The sequence below is a fragment of the Poecilia formosa genome, unplaced genomic scaffold (assembly GCF_000485575.1).
Source record: "Poecilia formosa unplaced genomic scaffold, Poecilia_formosa-5.1.2 Scaffold306, whole genome shotgun sequence".
Taxonomy (NCBI): domain Eukaryota; kingdom Metazoa; phylum Chordata; class Actinopteri; order Cyprinodontiformes; family Poeciliidae; genus Poecilia; species Poecilia formosa.
Genome location: NW_006800245.1, coordinates 580978 through 599119, shown reverse-complemented (window position 1 = coordinate 599119; position 18142 = coordinate 580978). Strand labels below are relative to the sequence as shown.

At 40.3% G+C, this 18142-nt stretch overlaps 1 protein-coding gene across 1 annotated transcript; it reads left to right on the top strand.

The window, feature by feature from the left end:
* Positions 1–1954: 1954 nt before the first annotated feature.
* On the top strand, positions 1955–14678 carry LOC103152287 (uncharacterized; the record flags this gene model as incomplete). The annotated part of the gene is made up of 3 exons (XM_016660973.1): positions 1955–2104; positions 7536–7666; positions 10017–14678. Coding segments are annotated over 3 exons (4107 nt in total), but the record flags the coding sequence as incomplete, so codon positions are not given.
* Between the last annotated feature and the right edge of the window lie 3464 nt (positions 14679–18142).

The window sequence follows — 18142 nt, the reverse complement described above, 5'->3', positions numbered from 1 at the left end:
AGCAGAGCTGCAGAGATAGCTCAGGATAATCTAACCCTTAGATTGAGCCGTGAGCCAGGCAGAGCTGCAGAGCACCGTCTTTCTGAACTGCATCCACTTCCCCGCCAGATTGGATAGTTAGAACCATTAAGGTCGCAATGTCTTGCAGCAATCTAAAAGTAATTTCAACATTTTAAATGTCCCCACCTTTGAACTGAACTTAAAGGTTTTCCGTAGTATTGATATTTCCAAATCTGTTATCATTTGTGGCAGATGAAAGTAAAATAAAAAAAAATACTAAATAAAGCCACTTTCTGTCTTCTAACTTTCGCTACTCTATTTGCACAAAATACATAACGAACATCTGTCCTGTGTTTTGTCTGCAAGACACATTCTGCAGCTGCAAATTGTCAACTCACTGCAGGCTGCCATAACTGACTCTGCCTTAGTTTAAAACTTCAGTAACGCGTCAAATTAAAAAAAAAAATATTTCCATGTATGTCTTTGAAACATCAGATTATATACATTTTAACTGCAACTATTTTTTGACTAATGGCCTAAACTTCCAGAGTATTCTCAGTTGAAACCTGAACAGTCGCATAAGACAATGGAGTCTGGATTCGCAGGTAGATCGGTGGCCTCAGTCCGATATCCAATCTAAAAATGACCTCAGTATCGAGTCCAAGACTGATATCCAATTGGATCAGCCCCATCTACAAATGCAACATAAGCTGTTTTGATTCATCCTCTTGAGGCATCTAATCAGTTTAAGACAGAGATTCACACAAGTCTGCATCATAAACACAAGCTGTTTGAACACTCAAATACACAAACCCATCTTCCTCAGGCATTTTATTCTACAAGGTAACAAGGATTGCTTCACATGTACAAAATATTTTTTGGTACATAACTGTGCCCAATTTCTGGAGTCTGAACTGGTGTTTACTGAAGTCAATTGGTGCCAAAAGAATCTCTCACTGAATGACCCAGGCCTTCACAAACAGAAAAGAAGAGCACCAGGAAGTAGGAAACATGGAAACAGAGCAAATAAAAGGGAGAGGTGAAGTAAAGAAAAAAATTTAATTGACTGAAAGGAGGAGCATAAAAAGAAAAAAAAAGACTGGGGAATGTGAGGAGGAAGAGAATGGACAGAGGGAAGGAAAAAAGGGCAGAATGAGAGAAAGAAGTGACAACCTCAAATTAAATTTCCATCATGTCAGTGTAGAGCAGAATTCAATAGTGTTTATTGGCAGCCCCTAGCCTCAGGGAAATTACATTCTGAAGCAGAGCATGGCATGAATGCACACACACACAGCTCAACACATGCATACACACTCAGACACAGCAGTACACAAACAAGTGCACACACCTATTGTACACAGACAGCACCGTGCAAGGTTCTGGGTCCAAGAAGACCTGCTGGCTGAGGCAAGCATGCAGACAGGCAATTTATCCCCTCGGGTCCATATGCCATTTATACAGCACATGTGTGACTGTGTGTATGTCTCTGTCCTTGTGCTATTCTGCCTACCCGTTTGTGTGCATTGAAACTTTTTTCCTTCATATCCAAGATTTTCCCGCTGTACAGAAGTCTAAATTGTACCATTCAGATGGCTATGCTTCCTGTCTATCCAATGCTATTTCCTCCACAGTCGGACTCTCCGTATTTGCCATCACGGTACATACGGAGGTTTAATATTATTGTGGCTGTGTTAAATGTCTACCCCCAGGCTCAAGCTGCCATAAGCATGGGGATTCGGCGTCTTTGCTCAGCCTCCAGCAGTGCCAGTAAAGGCAACTCTCTTTAATAGGATGTCGTTTAACAGTTTTATGCAGAGCTCATGTAGAGGCTATTATTGCTGATGTCTCTGGGATGCAGATTCGCTGTAAATGGATAACAGTCTGCCATTCGCTCCACTTCTCGCTCTCTATGTCCCTCTAACCCCTTACGCTCTCATTTTGAACGTTTCTATCTTTCTCCCTGCAGGAGTGCACGGAGAGGGCTTTGGGTTGCTCCGTCGAGGATCTGAAATCGCTTTTCTACTGCGAACTGTGTGACAAGCAGTACCTCCGTCATCAGGAGTTTGACAACCACATCAACTCCTACGACCATGCGCACAAGCAGGTACAGAAAGATGCACCTGACAACACTTGCACTCGATCTGGCAACATATAGACAAACAAACAGGCATCTTTTTTTGATTTCCTAGAGTAGAATTTGGATGTTACTATAGTACTTTTACATGCTGATGGAAAGCTGTGCTATTATTACTATGACAGTCTGCCAAATTGGTTGTTTCCCAGCAGAAAGAGTGTGATAACTGTAGCGCTTCTTTCTCTCTCATCTGCTATACAAAGTGTTAAAGAATGTATTCTTTGGATTTATATTTTGATACACCGATTGCTTCGTTTTGTATTAATCAGGTAAAAGATTTGCTCTGATGAAAGAACTCTAAAAGAATTAACTATAAAGTTGTTGAGATGCATCAAAAACATACAAGACTTAATCTTGCCATATCAGAAATACTTTATAAGTGTACTTTACTGAAATATTTTTGATAACTCAAATTTTCAACCCTTTAACAGGAAAAAAACCCATTAAGCTATTGCTTCATATAAACATTAATCCCCTTTAGGTCTAAAGCACATCACACTACAATCTTTAGTTTCCATCCATCCTTGCGTCTCTTAATTGTTTACAGGGCGTCCGTTCTATAGCTGCTTACAAAGAAGGGCAACTCCAACTTTAGCACATTTTTTTGCATAAATCCCAGTCTTATTTTATGAGCTGGCCCTTTAACCGAGATCCAGCTCTTCACCATCTTTCATAATCACTCTGCTGGTTTGTCCTATTTTCTGCAGAACACAAAGAGAAAACTTTAGTCTTCTCTACTGATGAGCTTGAGCTGGAACAAAAAAAAGAGCACCAAAGAGGAAACTGTTAAAGTTGAATGAAAAATAGTTCAAGCAATGGACAAATAAACAGTTATCAGAACAACTGGAATACAAAAATATAATTATATGTAAAGTTCTTAAGCCACAAGTCTATTACACAAGAATATTCCCTTCTGCCCTTCAAGCCCAAATTTTAAAACAACTAATTGCTATGCATCTAGTACACGAGAATGCTTTTTATTTATTCTTCCCTCACTTTATGCTTTCTTGAAAAAAAAACAAATAATCATTGTTAAATATACCACGTTGTTGTTAATCGTGGTTAAAGCATAGCTTTGTTATTCTGATTTGGACAAGTTGAAGCCAGAGGACCATTAGACAAAGGCTCTCTCCTCCTTCTACATCCACTTCACCTCCAGTTTGGACTAACAAGCTGAAGGTTCTGCTGATAGCCCATTCTCCTAAAGCTATCTGTTGTCATGCCAAGACACATACTTGCACGCTAAAGCGCTCAGACATGCACTTACCCTTGTACACTTGTCCGCAAACACAAGGCGATCTCTCAACCAAGCCAAAGCGCTTCCCACTTCTGAACGCCCACACTGTGCATCATGAAATAAACATTGAGTAGGGGCCGTTCCTCCTTTGTCATTGTTCTTTGGAAATGAATTGAGGCAACTGCAGGCCAATGTTAATGCTTTGTTTTAGCCGACGGCAGGCACATGAAACGAGCTGCATGCGGCACTGAGCTGACAGCAGCTAGGGGTGCTGTGTGAACACACACACGGACACGCACACCTCCACACACACACAAGCAGAAATAAGAGGATGCATGTACACTCTGCCTGCAGAGCAGACAACAGATGAAATTCTAGCTGAAGACAGTTTCCCTGCAGGAGTATTGGCTTTGGTGAATGGAAGCTGATTGCGTTTGCTTTGTCTCCTTTTTCTAGTCATCGATTCCAGGGTAAATATGTCTGAATGCAGGGCCTTATTGGTCTCTACTGCTGATTATATGCATTGATCTTTTATACATCGCATTTATTTTTTGGGGGGAAAAAAGCTATCAGCCTATTAGCATGTCTCCTCTAATGCCTTCCAAAACCACCCCTTATGTTCTCCAAGTGGATTGGAACCAACTTTCACTCATCCATAGTTGAGCATTTCTTAAACGTGTTGACACCACAAAACAAATACAAATTAACATAAATATAAAACAGTACATATCTAAAATTCTGGACCAGGAGAAGTATTTGAAATGAATTTGTCAAATTTGATGTTTGATGATGCAAACAAATTCTTTAAGAGACAAAAACCAGTAATGTATGTAAATGGTTCCATTGTGCAATTTTTGCCAAATCCTTTGAGTTCTATCACTGTGCCCATATTAAATTATTTCAGAAGTCAGAAAGGTGACATACTTCAGCCAGATGGCTAAAGAAATAATGAGACGTTTTTATTGGAGAGCAAAGAGTCTCGAGGTTAACCTTTAGAGTTACAGCAACTACAAAACTAACATTTTTTTTCCACTTTAACAGTTGAGGAGTGATAAAAAAAATAAATAAATAAATAATGAGATACTAAAGATGTTGGAGATGTAGGAGGTCCACCTTCACAAAAACTCCTAAGGGTTCCCCATCAGTCGCTGCTTTAAGGAACAAAAGGTTGTGTAATTAAGTGTATGATTATGCAGACTTTAACAAAAGAAGTACTCTTTTGTCCTTACCACTTCCTGTAAATCTTGTGCATTTTTTTTTAAGTTGAGGAAAATTCCAGAAGAGCATTGCAAAAAACAGATTAACCAAAAGAAAAAGAAAAAATAGAAATGTAGGCTTTATCCTCAGATGTTGCATTGCAAATAAGTTGTGACTAATTGTAATAATGTTGCTTTTAATATCTATATGCTTTTTTTTTTTTAAGAAAACACCAGATGTTTGTTTTAAAATTGTCCATCAAGTGTAGGTTTTTAGTTTTTTTCTTTAACCACCTTACTTTCTTTCTCTTCTTTGTCTATTTTAGTTCTCAATAGACTTCATTGGATTCTACTGATTACTAAAGGACTCTGTGCTTGCAAAGTACTAGTTTACCTGCTTTGTTTTTGTAAGAGAAGAGCATTAGGTATTCATCCTCATATATTTGTTCTCTCATAGACTGCTCTATTACCGATTGCTACAAATAGTATTAGTGCAGAAACGCCGATCTTTTCTTTCTATTTTCTTGCTTTTTTTTTTTTTTTTTTTACCACAGTCGTTCATCATATACGCCTCTTTAATTTAGCATGATTAATAATACCCACAGAATAAGCTTGGCATCATAACCGCTCACAGCCACACAAATGATGAGCATCCGCACCGCTCAGGCATCCAAATGTATCAGAGATCTAAAACCCGCAGTCCTACTGGCACACGCATAGAGCTATCCTCAGTGAGCGCAGAGTGGGAGGTTAAGCATCACTCGATAATGTAAAAAGACACCAGCTTGTGTAAGACTCAGCTGAGATTAACCTGACAACTGTCAGCTCCTGCATTAGATCCAGCTTGCAAAAAATTAGTGAGTATATAAATAAATCTGATGAGTGAGGAGCTAATCTGATGAGTGCATGTGTGCGACACGTATTGTATGGGCAGATAATAAGTGTAACACGACCTAAAAGTACATCTGGTGTAATCTTGTTGGAAATTACACCTCAACATTCAATTCACAAATATATGAGGTAAACAAACCCTGAGTTCACAGGGAAGAAAAAATAAAATATATTGGAAAGCAAGAGAAAAAAGCAGTGCAGAAGGTTGCATCTATTCCCAAACTCCTGAGTCGCATCCCTACCCTTCAAACGTACACGGAGACAAAAAGTCTGTGCACACACACACCTGCCAAGCATGGATAAAAGAAGGATTAAAGCATGTCAGAAAAGGAAACCGGAGTGAGGGGCATGAATCATTGTTTCCCTGGAAGAACCAGTGCAGCCATTGCTACAGCCTCGCATGAACACGCAATCTTGTAACACACAGTATCACCCACATAGATATGACCAAGTTAATTGACCTACCACATTAGAAAAAAAAACACTTAATTTTGGCCCCCCCACCCTCTCCAATGTCCTCACCCCCAAACGCCTCTTGCATTTGTTGTATCTGTGTTTGACATTATCAAACAAGCAGAGATGATGCCTCATCTCACTCCCACATACAGATGTTTGTCAAAGCCCTTTTGGCAAAACATTGTAAGTCACTTGTTCCCCTTTAGCACTTCTATTCAATGTGCAGGAATAATGAAGGCGTCTATTTTAAGCCCTTCAGAATCCGTAAAAACCCTGAAAACCTGACGGCATAACATTTTAAGCAAGCATGTCTTTTTTTTCCCTCCTCTAAGAGCACTGAACAAATTATGTCTTCCCCTCCAAAAACAGTTTTGATTCTCCGATATAGCTTTAAAATGCATTATGGAGTAAAGTGACCTTTTAGAGTTTCACTGCCTGATGTAGGCTGTCCTCGTGTGAAGGTAAACCATTTACTTTCTTATTTTTAGGTAAGCTAATCATATAATGAGAATACTGTTCTCTCCTCAGGGGAAAAATGAAAGGAAGGAACTTTTTTCTTTATATAATTTGTCATGTTATAGCCAGAAACTTCAATGTATTTTGTTGGAATTCAATTTTAAAGACCATCACAAAGTAGTCCTAATCAAAAAGCAGAAAAAGGATACATGCTTTTATTGTTGTTATTTTTTTGTTGTTGTTTTTACAAATAAAAATCTAATTAAGCTTCAAGTATTCAAGACTTTCACTTTGATAGAATTTAGGGCAACCAGTTAACTTTAGAAGTATGTTATTTAGTATTTGTTATTTAATCTTAGCATAACTACAGTTGGTCTGTTGCCATTTGTGATTTCATAATAAAGTAGATTTGATTACATTGTGTTATACCTGATTTAATATGGACTGTATGTAACTGGTTCTGCATCAAAACGAGAAGAAATTAATTTCTTAGAAAATAAAATACCAAAACATGTCAAGACTTTAAGGGAACAAAGCCCTGCTGTTCTGCTGTGCTCCTGCTGGATTACTTTACATCTGAGTTAGCTTCAATTGAATGTCATTTTTGTTCTGCTTTTCATAAATATTTTCTATTCTGCATTTGCCATCAATTTTTATTTTACAGTTGTGGACTTCTTCAATTGTCATTTTATTTAAATTTTTGATAGGCATTTTTGAGAACAACTAACAAATATTTGTGGTCGTTTCCAAAGCAGTAATCGGTGGAGCAATTTTCTTAAACTAAACTGCAAAGTGGCTGATTATTTCATGTAAAGTTGTGCGGTTGGTTTAAAGCGAGTAAAATACAAACGAAAGTCGTTCAAAAAGCCCAGAAAAGTGACTCCTCCTTGTGAACTCTTCACACTATCAAACGCTCTTCGTTTGGTAGTGTTTTGGGCTCAAGCTGTGTGTTAAAGGAAAAAAAAACATTTTTTTCCCCAAGCTGAATGAAGTTAATTGCCCATGAGCTTTGGGGGAGAACATCTGCAAACAGAGCTCGCCGACAGCTTTGAAAGACAGCTGCATGCAGAGAACCTCCAAAACTAATTTCTCTCTCACTCTTTTCCCTCTGTCATCTTCATTCCTCCCCTATCACCCACCCCCTTTATTTGTCCGCTTCCCGCAGAGGTTAAAGGAACTGCAGCACAGAGAGTTTGTTCGCAACGTGGCCTCAAAATCATGGAAGGACCAGCGCAAACAGGAGAAGGCTCTCAGGCGTCTTCACCAACTCGCACAGCTGCAGCAAGAAAGCCAGCGGTGAGCGGGAGGAATGTGCGTGTGTGTGTGTGTGTGTGTGTGTTTGTGTCCAACTGCAGCAGTCTGTGTGTAATGAGACCAGTGGCAGGAGTCCAGAGGGGTTAGAGTGCGTCACATCCAGTCAACGATTCTTAGACTTGATGGATGCAAGCGAAGATTTGAGAGCACTCAGCTGGCCTAGATAGGCCACAGGTGAAGTAAATATAACATAAAGACACATTCTTGCTGACACGTGGAGAGTGGATGATTTGTAGGTGAAAGAGATGCAGTTTTTTTTTTTTTTTTTAGAGGAGAAAGAGTAGTGGAACAACTTAAAATTAATGATATTGGCGAACAAAGTGTATAAATGAAACTTGCCTGCGGGTTTGAAAGTGTACGTTGCTTAATAATCATCTTGATTGTGCTTATTTTCTTTGCTATTAAATTGGGGGGGAGGGGAGGGGTTCAGAAGCAGATGAAATACGTGGATGACATTGCTAAAGAAAGAAGAAGAAAAACTTTTTTTTCTACTTTTGTTTTTGTTATTCATGTCAGATTAATCCCTTGAGATTGCGTCAGTATCAGCATCTGTGCTACAGTAATAGTACATACCATAGCTATGCAATGTGCACAATTATAGTAAAATGTTTTCCTTTATATTTCTCTCCATAACATGAATCATCTGATGAGTCCTTTAGTGAAGGCTGGTAGATTTAGTCTGGGTTCAGAGCATATTTACATTTTTTTATTTGCATCTTTATTTTTCATAGCTTCAAACTGCATTTCATTAGCCTAATAGCATAAATGCCTAAGTCTTATTTTTTAAATTGGGACTTAGGCAATTATGCCATTAGGCTGACGATTTGTTAAAACATGAAATACCTGTAATTAACCGCACTTTTGGTTTAGATTTACTCACAAAAAAAACTATCAACCGTAACTGCCAAACCTGTAGACTCCCCAAATCATTTAAAACAACCTGTCTTACAACACGAAGTAGGCCAAAAGCAACACATCCTGCACAAATCTAAAACAAAAACATTTGAGACCACATGAAAAATAGACTATCATCTATCAGTTTGGAGAAAGTTTTAAAAGGCATTTCTAAAGATATGGGACTGCACCACACCACAGTGAAAACAATTGTCTGTAAATGGAGAAAATGTTGAACCTTGATTAGCCTTACCAGGAGCAGAGAGCATCAATTACTCATCCAAAAGATCATAAAATAACCTAAATCATTGCCGATATCGTGCCATTGGACGTTTCACAGGTTGACCCCATTCACCACAAGTACAAAAGAATAATTAAAAACAACTAAATATTACTTTAGTAATTTACAAAGCTGAATATTTAGTTTATACATGAATGGCTTGAGAATGTGAGAAAAACTGCAGCCACTGCTATTTTTCCCTTTGGAACAAACTGCAGTGTTCCTCGTGGATTTGCATGCTGGGAATTCTCCCTTTTTAAATGCATTAAATGTTTTCTTTTTAACACAACCGTACATCACAATTGAAAAGAGGATCTGCGTAATGTTGTGAGCTTTTTGTACCTCACAAAAAAGCTCACAGCATCTAATATATGCATTCCTATGCTTGTTCATGATTGAGTAAAGCAGGCCAAACATTAGCTAAGCTGTCCTGAAGTTGCAAGGGTGTGCTCTGGTTTGCTTTTGACGTTTCACTTTGGACATTAATGACCTTGTTACCTTCTAATTTAGAACCACAAAGAAATGAACTGGACTGCACCATTCTTCCAGAGTTCTGACTTAAAATGGTTCTCTACCAGTTAATTCCATTTTATTTTAATGAGTTAGTGCCTATAAAGCATTAAGGGTATTATCCATCTGCCTAAGTCAATGATAAACAAAAATACCTCAAATAGATTCTTAGAAAGAATAATTCTTAGAATTATTTCTAAGGTTGGAGTGAAAGTTTTTTTTTCTGAGACCTCAACTCCCAGGCATTTGTATCTGCTGCAAATTTTTCACTTAAATATTATACGAAAAACATTTTGTATATTGTCAAAGATGGGTGGAGGGGGCTTTGTTTTTAAATGGGGGGTATTTTGTAAAATTGACTTGTTTGAGCTTTACATCATGTTATAATGTTATTCCCACATGAGAAAAAAAAATACATAGTTACTTGATTGTGCTATAAAATGGTACTATGTGCCTGGAAAATGCATAATACTGCCCCTCTAACTTAATGCGCATCAGGAAATCAGGAATAGGAACCGTGAACATCAAGTAGCATTTAATTTCATTCAAGAGGCTCTTAGATTAGATTTTAAGCAACTGTTAAGTCATATATGTTGATAAAAATGAAGCTGTAAATAAAATCTTTTTCTGTTTTTTATCTTGTTGCAGAGTTCCAAGAAGGACTTATGGGCTAAGGCGTGCAGTTAAAGCTGTTAGTCAGATGGAAGAAAAAGATGTGGACCAAAGAAGTTGCAGCTCAGAGGACAAATCTAAAGCCTGTGACCAACTCCAGCAAATCACTACTACAGACTCCAGGACTTTCAGCCATCAGTCTGATGATTCTTGCCAATCTCTTTCACAAATATCTTTAGCCACAGCTCTACGAGAGTCTCCACTGATCCATTCACCATCTCACACAGACTCTCCAGCATTGCATCCACAATCTTGCCACAGCTTTTGCCCCCAACTGCCTTCCCCTACACCAGGGCAGGTGGGAAGCAGGCTCGGAGTGTCCTTCTGTTTCTCTCGGAGAGGGCCCAGATTAGAGCCTTCTGCCTCCGTCTTTTCCGACCAGGAGGAGGAGGAAAGAGAGAAAAGAAATCAGATGAAGGAAAGAGTAAAGGCTATAATGGAAGATATCGGCAGGGAACTAGGGGAAGCAGTTGAAAGTGAAAAGGACAAGTCCAGCTCAAACAGTGTCTTGCTAAGGGACACGCAGCCAATCCCCGGAGAGCTTGCCAGAAAAGAGGAACAGATGGAACGTTTTCCTATTTCTGCTGCAGCCAGTGATAATCACAGCCAGGACTTATTAGACTCACAGTCGCAGACCTCAATGACCGTATGTGGCACTGCACTGGCGGTGTCTCACGTGGACACCAAACAGAAAGACAGAGTTGCAGAAAGACACCAAGAGACACTGAGAAAGAGGGAGGGAGGTGATTTTCTATACGTGCAAGGCAAAGATGGTTCAACCCGACTGAGATGGCCTGTCAGTTTGCTTAAATTTACCAAGACTCAACCACAAATCTCCTACAGCTGCAAGCCGCTCTGCCCAAATCTTCGACCTGCAGAAAGACTCGGTGAAGATCTGCAAGAGTCGCAACAAAAACTGTTGTGTGTTCTTTCAGGTGAATTAAATCCATTTGTGCCATCTGTTCATACAGCAGATACACATTCCTGTTTGCAAGGACAAGAAAGACATGAGATTAGAACACACAAACAGGGTAAAAATGAGCAACATATCAATGTAGAGACAGAAGCACATCTGCTCCTTGAAAACAAAAACCTTCCATCACCTGAAACAGAATCAGACAAAGGAAGGTGCATGCTAAGTGAGGAAAATTGCGAGGGGGTAGCCCCCCATCCATTTGACCCTACTCAGAGTGACAGCTCTGACACAAACTCACAGAATCCCCCGGGAGGCAGATTAGAGGGTGCAGGAGGGATCAGGAAGAGAGCCATCACAACCCTGAGCTGTAAATTAGAGTCTGTCACCCACCCTGGCACACAAGGGATGTGCATCAGCCCGTCCAGGTGTGAATGTGGGAGTGAGACAATACACAAGTCTGCCAGAGCACCAGAGTCGCATGTGGGTGTCCCAAAAGTGTCACCCAGAAAGAGGAAGACCAACACAAAGAAACACAAACTGGTAAAGAAAAAGAAGAAGGATAACAAAGAAAGGTCCTCAAACAACCACCAATTAGCAAAGTGCAAAGTAAGGAGTGTTGTCTCTGCAGTTTGCAGAGCAGTAGACACTGAAGAGACATGGGCAAAGAAAAGGAAGCAAAGAAAGAAAAGGGTGAGGAGGGTGGCTGGTGCAGGCAGCGACTGTCTCCTGGGGAGATGTGTGGCAGAGCCAGTATCTGTCTCTGTCAGAAAGAGGAGGTCTCATAGGAGCCGCTGTGGTAAATTCAAGTCAGAGCTGGACACTGAGCAGAGAGAACCATACAGCGTCTTCAACAGGCTCACAGACACAGTAGGGGAGAGAGAGCGAGCAGGAGATACAGCCGCTTTTCCCTGGCGGTCCCACTTCTCCTTTCGTTCCTTCTCGCCGGGATGCAACTCAACACCGTTTTGGGAAAGGGGTCACCATGGCAACCCCAGGAGTTTCATTGACTTCTGTTACCCTGACAACAGCTGTGGTAGCGGCCCGATGAAAAAGAGAAAACTCTTCCACAGGGACAGAGAATTCATTCATGGTGAGAGCAGGAAATCAGGGAGGCGCTCAGGCTGCAGAGACAGAGGTCTGACTTCAGACCCCCAACAGAGGGAGTGGACAAGAGGTGCTTCTGCTGGAGGCAGTCAGGAGGGCAGGTTAAGGACTGGATGGAGCCCAAAAAATAAATCAGCTGAGTGGGATAATGAGAGAAGGCTTAACCCAAGTCCTAGCTGCTGGAGCAAGAGACATGAGAAGCCAGAGGATGTAGACTGGGACAGGAGCAGCACCGACAGGTGGACTTTTGGCAACAGTGATAGCTGGGAAGACAGGGAAACAAGCAGGTCCATTTCATGCACCAAATCAATTTGTGACAACAGAGACAGCCCATGTAGCACATGGAGGTGTGCAGGCTCCAGGCGGTCAAGTTCAAGGCACCTCTCAAGCCCTGAGTGGTGGGCAAGCCAACATCCATCCAGCTGCCAGATTGCAATAGGTGCACAGGGCAGTAGATGCCATAGCCCACGTTCCTGCAGCCCCTGTAGCAGTACCAGCTTGTCAGAGCTAAGCTGTGAGTGGAGCAAAAGCAGTACCTGCTCAGGAATCACTGTAGATAGATTGTCTGTCAGCTCATGCAAAGCATCGTCAATGTTTGCAGACACCTCCCTGGAGACAAGGAAGCACAGCAACCCCACATTCACTCCCTCCATGTTGTCAGTTTCCCAGTCATTCCCCCAGATATCACGTCTAAAAGGGCCAAACCTCAATTGTGACAGAAATCCCTTACTGCTAAAGGAGACAAGTTCGCAGCTAGACCACTTACCCTCTGCATCCGATGCAACTAGCATCTCAGACACAGCTTCTCCAGAGTTACATCCTAGTAAAACTCTGCCACAGGCAGGGTTCAAGACATTGAATTTACCTCTCATTGGAAAACTTCCTGCAATCCAAAGAAAGGCAAAGGAAAAAAAGGATCTGCTGGAGAGGAGTCTGGAAAAGAAGAGAGAGGAGGAAGCTAAGATCCACGAGGCCCTTGAAACAGAGGGTGTCAGTTCAATATGTCCTCTGAAAACTGCTGAGTCAAATCCCAGCAGTATCCAAAATCTCTGTCTGCAGGAGATTAGGACAGACGACAAACAGACAGGTGTAGAGACCACTACACCAATCAGCTTTTCAGCAGAGGAGATGGACAAATATCGTGTCCTCCAGGAGCAAGCAAGAGAGCACATGCAGAAAGTCCTGGAAAAGAAACAAGAAAGTCCAGATATTCACACACAGACAAGCTACACACATGTCACACGGACAGAGAGCTGTTTTATTTCACAAGAACAATACAAACCTGTCCCCCTGCACAGCCTGATGGAGCCTCAGCTGATTCATCCAGATTTGTTGCAAGGACAAGTTCAGCACTCATTCCATGTCAGTCTCCCACTCACACAGGAGAGCTTTACACACCCTGTGGCTCTGGGCGTTCCGAACCCCAATCCACTTCCACCTTCCCCTGCTCTCTCCAACCTTCACCATATCATTTTACAACACACAGCTCTCTCTGTGGACCCCAATGTAGCCTCAACTTCTAGCACATCCACTTCTCTTCACCAACATTCTTCCCCACGCTGTCCTTCCCTTCCTCATCCTCTTCACTTTACTCCTTTCCCCATCACTTCCCTGCTTCCCTCAATCTTGTTTTCCCATCATCCCATTCCCCTCCTCTCACATGCCCCAGCTTTCCACACATCCCCTCTCACTCCACTGTCCCCAGTATCCCTGCAACCCTTGAACTCGCGGCCTTTCATAGACCAATCATGGTCAATGCCTTTTCAACAGAAGGCAATATGAATTTCAGATTTGCTGCCATGGTTATTAATCTCTCCTGGCAGCAAGAGGACAAGGGGGAATGCTTAAAGAAAAGTCTGAAATATTTTTTATTTCAAATTAGGCATTTGTTATTGGTTTCCTCGTATCAGCGCCAACTCTTACTCACATACGCCTTCACAGACACACTTCTATGTGTGCATATACACCACAAGTATTGACTGATTTCAAATGAAAATTTGTTTCTCCGGTTAGCCTCTGCTCTGCTGCTGCTGCAAGTAGGAAAAAAACAGACTTTGATTCTGTGCTTTGACCATCATTTCTCATTCAGGCCCAGAATAAAAGGAAAAGGTACACCTGGTATTCAAAGACAAGCTGGGCTTGTGTCATCCTCTCTTTTTCCTCCAGAGCTACAGGCAGACCAGCTGCCTTTTGAAGTACCCTTCAATCCAGGGACAGGGTAACAAGAGAAAGTGATAATACTCCCTGCTTATCTCCATTTCATACAGGTTATCTGGGTTAGGCTGTGACTTTCAACAAACAGATAACATACCAAGGACCAGAGGGGGATGTGGCACGGCTATTTTAACCTTATGTGAGCTCTCTGTGAGATAGGAGTAATCCTGTCCCAAGACAAATTTACATCATGAAGGACACAGATTTATACATTTGAAATCATTAAAATAAAATATGTTTATACATTAATTAATCCACACTTAATGCTAATAGATGTCCTTTTACAACTTAAAATCTGAGACATGGCGTTTTCTTTTTGTCACACTGCATTTAACAGTTCATGAAGCTGATGTTATATTAAAGTGTGAGTGACAATAAATGGACTTTCATGCTTTTCCAAATTCTGTCTGACTCTTGCTGATCATGTCATGTTTTACAACATCTATGTCATGTTTGCCCTCTGACACAGAAGTCCCAACAGTCTTATAACACACAGTAGCTAGTGCTGTTCTCCATTTACTTCAGAAATTGGAAGTCTAATTGGCAGTACATCCAACTTCAGTATGTTTTGGTTGCAAATCCAAAGAACCGCAGGATTTGCTCATTCTTTTGCTTAGTGAGTAGGGTAACACTCGTGGCACAATATGCTAATCTTACAGGGCTGTATTTAATGCACTTAAACACAGCAGTAACATATTGAACTATAAATAAGAATCTGATCTGTATCCAATTAGAATCCTAATTAAGACATTTTTAAAGAACTGGAATAAAAGTCCTTGAAGCTCAACTCCACTTTGTTCCCTTACTACTGTCTTAGACTTCATGTAAACTGTAACTACAGTAAGCTATGTGGTCACAATTTGCACACCAGTTAAAAATAAATCAATCTATTTTCACATGAACACCTTAGAAGACTGAATTAAAGCCATGCCCACTATTGTGTTGATATACACAAACTGTTTCCAACAAACAAAGAAAGCCTTGCAGCATCTGGCTCTACAATAATATTCACAGTTATAAAGGAGAGATCTGTTACACATGGTTTGCTCAGTTTTTTTTGGCGAAGGATAACTATATAGTGTCCAGCTGAAAAATTAGTCACTGTATTTTGTGTCTCAAAGCAAAACTCTAATTGATTAAGTAGAACATTCTTTGCTGCAAGCTGTCTGCATATTGCTAACTGAAAGAGTACTGAAATGTGCCATGATCCAAATTACCAACAAGCTATATTAAAAGAAAGCATAAACATACCAGCATTAACCTACCATGTCAGCAACCTGCCCATGAAAACATCAGCAGAGTCAAGATATGAATTTACAGAAGACTGTGACTGTTGAATCAGATATATCTTGAGAAAGAAATTATGACTTTATTGATAAATTCTGGAGTATGAATTTGGGTTTAATTATCGATGTTTGAAATTTTGACACAACTGGGTGTTCCAACGGGATCACGCAATACACATCAAAACTTGTTTTGAACTGGATGAAGCAGGTAAACATGAAGCTTCTGGAGTGGTTTCAATTTTAGAAACAAATGATGAAGCAATCCACATTTTAGAAGATGTTGTAAGAAGAACAATAGCTTACCTTTCTGAATGTAGCCTGTCTTGCAATGGAGCAGCAAATCAAAGCTGTCCTGCAGAAACTCCCAGTGAGACAACATGTCTCTAGCTGTCAATAAAAATGGACAAGAAAGACTGCAGTAACTGGGATGTCAGTGGCGGTGAGTAAACTAAATGGGACACAATCACAATAATGATGCAGAGCATGCAACACTGATGAAATGCGGTGTGTTGCTTCATTGCATTTTAAAGCTGCGGAAGTTTCAAGCATATATGAGAATGATTTAAAGAAGTATCAGACTGGGGCTCATAAATGACTGTTTATGATTTACCCAGATCTATATTAAAAACAAAATCTTTTGATGGAAGATTATACATGCAAATCAGTTCTGTGGTGAAACATGCTTAAAACGCAGCAAATATACAATATGCAAGGTTGTTACCACCTTTTATGTGTGAGTCAACCAACTTTTGGTTTTGTGTTTTTGAAGCAGTATTTTCCTCTGACACCTTGTCACATGGTGAATGTGTACAGAGCCAACTACATTTGTATCATCCCTGGTAAAAAAAAATAAAAAATAAAGGCTGTATTGCAGTAGTAAATCTTCCACTGAAAATTGTAGAATGATCTAACTTTTAAATTGAGTGAACTAAATCAATGAGGAAAAAAAATCCATACAAGTAATAATAGTATTTAAACAATCACTGTAGATACAATTATTGACACCCTTCTGACAGTAGAAGCACTCAGTCCTCTCATAACCTTCCACATTGTTGGAGCATGTAGGAAACAGAACCTTTGACATTCTTCTTTGGAGAATCTCTTGATTGTTCAGAACCTTGCGTCCTTTCTCATGATTTCTTCAGCTCTACTCAGCTTTCTTTAGTTCTGGGAACTGAAATTGCCATGAGAAAAGATTAATTTTGTGTCTTTTTGAAGCATTTCTGCACAGATTTGACAACATATTATAAATCAATATGACTACTAGCTTTTAGTTTTCAGACAGAATCTACCTGAGTGTTAGAATCCATTTCAACAAGGTTTCAAGGTCCTTTGGAAGAAAAACATGCCCAAAACAGTCGTACTTTACAAGCATTTTTGTATCCCAAGCATAAAAGAAGTCATGGATTACAAATTAGAAATTCGAAGCATACGGTTTAGCTTTGTTACCCACCAACCTTGGATGGGCTGAGGTTAAAGTGTAAATTTTGTTTTTCAATGTTTGACGCTGCGACATAGAAAAGATGAGACACACGTTGAGATTCCTTTAGCATCTAACAGGAAGGTTTAATTATCTTCTGTGCAATGAACAATACTGAACAACAATGCATATACAATACTCCATGTATCAAATACTTCAGGCATCACAGAGTAACTATTTGATTCAGAACATCACAAATGGCTATAATATGCCTTTAAACCAAACGAGAATTATTTTAACACGCTCCATTGAAAGATGTTAATTTTATGAAATGACAAAATCTGTTCACAGATGGCTTTTAATTCTCTAAACAAGTTAGTGCTTTAACTCCAATACTTTGTCCTTGTTTCTCAGAATGTTTTNCCCTCTAACTTAATGCGCATCAGGAAATCAGGAATAGGAACCGTGAACATCAAGTAGTATTTAATTTCATTCAAGAGGCTCTTAGATTAGATTTTAAGCAACTGTTAAGTCATATATGTTGATAAAAATGAAGCTGTAAATAAAATCTTTTTCTGTTTTTTATCTTGTTGCAGAGTTCCAAGAAGGACTTATGGGCTAAGGCGTGCAGTTAAATCTGTTAGTCAGATGGAAGAAAAAGATGTGGACCAAAGAAGTTGCAGCTCAGAGGACAAATCTAAAGCCTGTGACCAACTCCAGCAAATCACTACTACAGACTCCAGGACTTTCAGCCATCAGTCTGATGATTCTTGCCAATCTCTTTCACAAATATCTTTAGCAACAGCTCTACGAGAGTCTCCACTGATCCATTCACCATCTCACACAGACTCTCCAGCATTGCATCCACAATCTTGCCACAGCTTTTGCCCCCAACTGCCTTCCCCTACACCAGGGCAGGTGGGAAGCAGGCTCGGAGTGTCCTTCTGTTTCTCTCGGAGAGGGCCCAGACTAGAGCCTTCTGCCTCCGTCTTTTCCGACCAGGAGGAGGAGGAAAGAGAGAAAAGAAATCAGATGAAGGAAAGAGTAAAGGCTATAATGGAAGATATCGGCAGGGAACTAGGGGAAGCAGTTGAAAGTGAAAAGGACAAGTCCAGCTCAAACAGTGTCTTGCTAAGGGACACGCAGCCAATCCCCGGAGAGC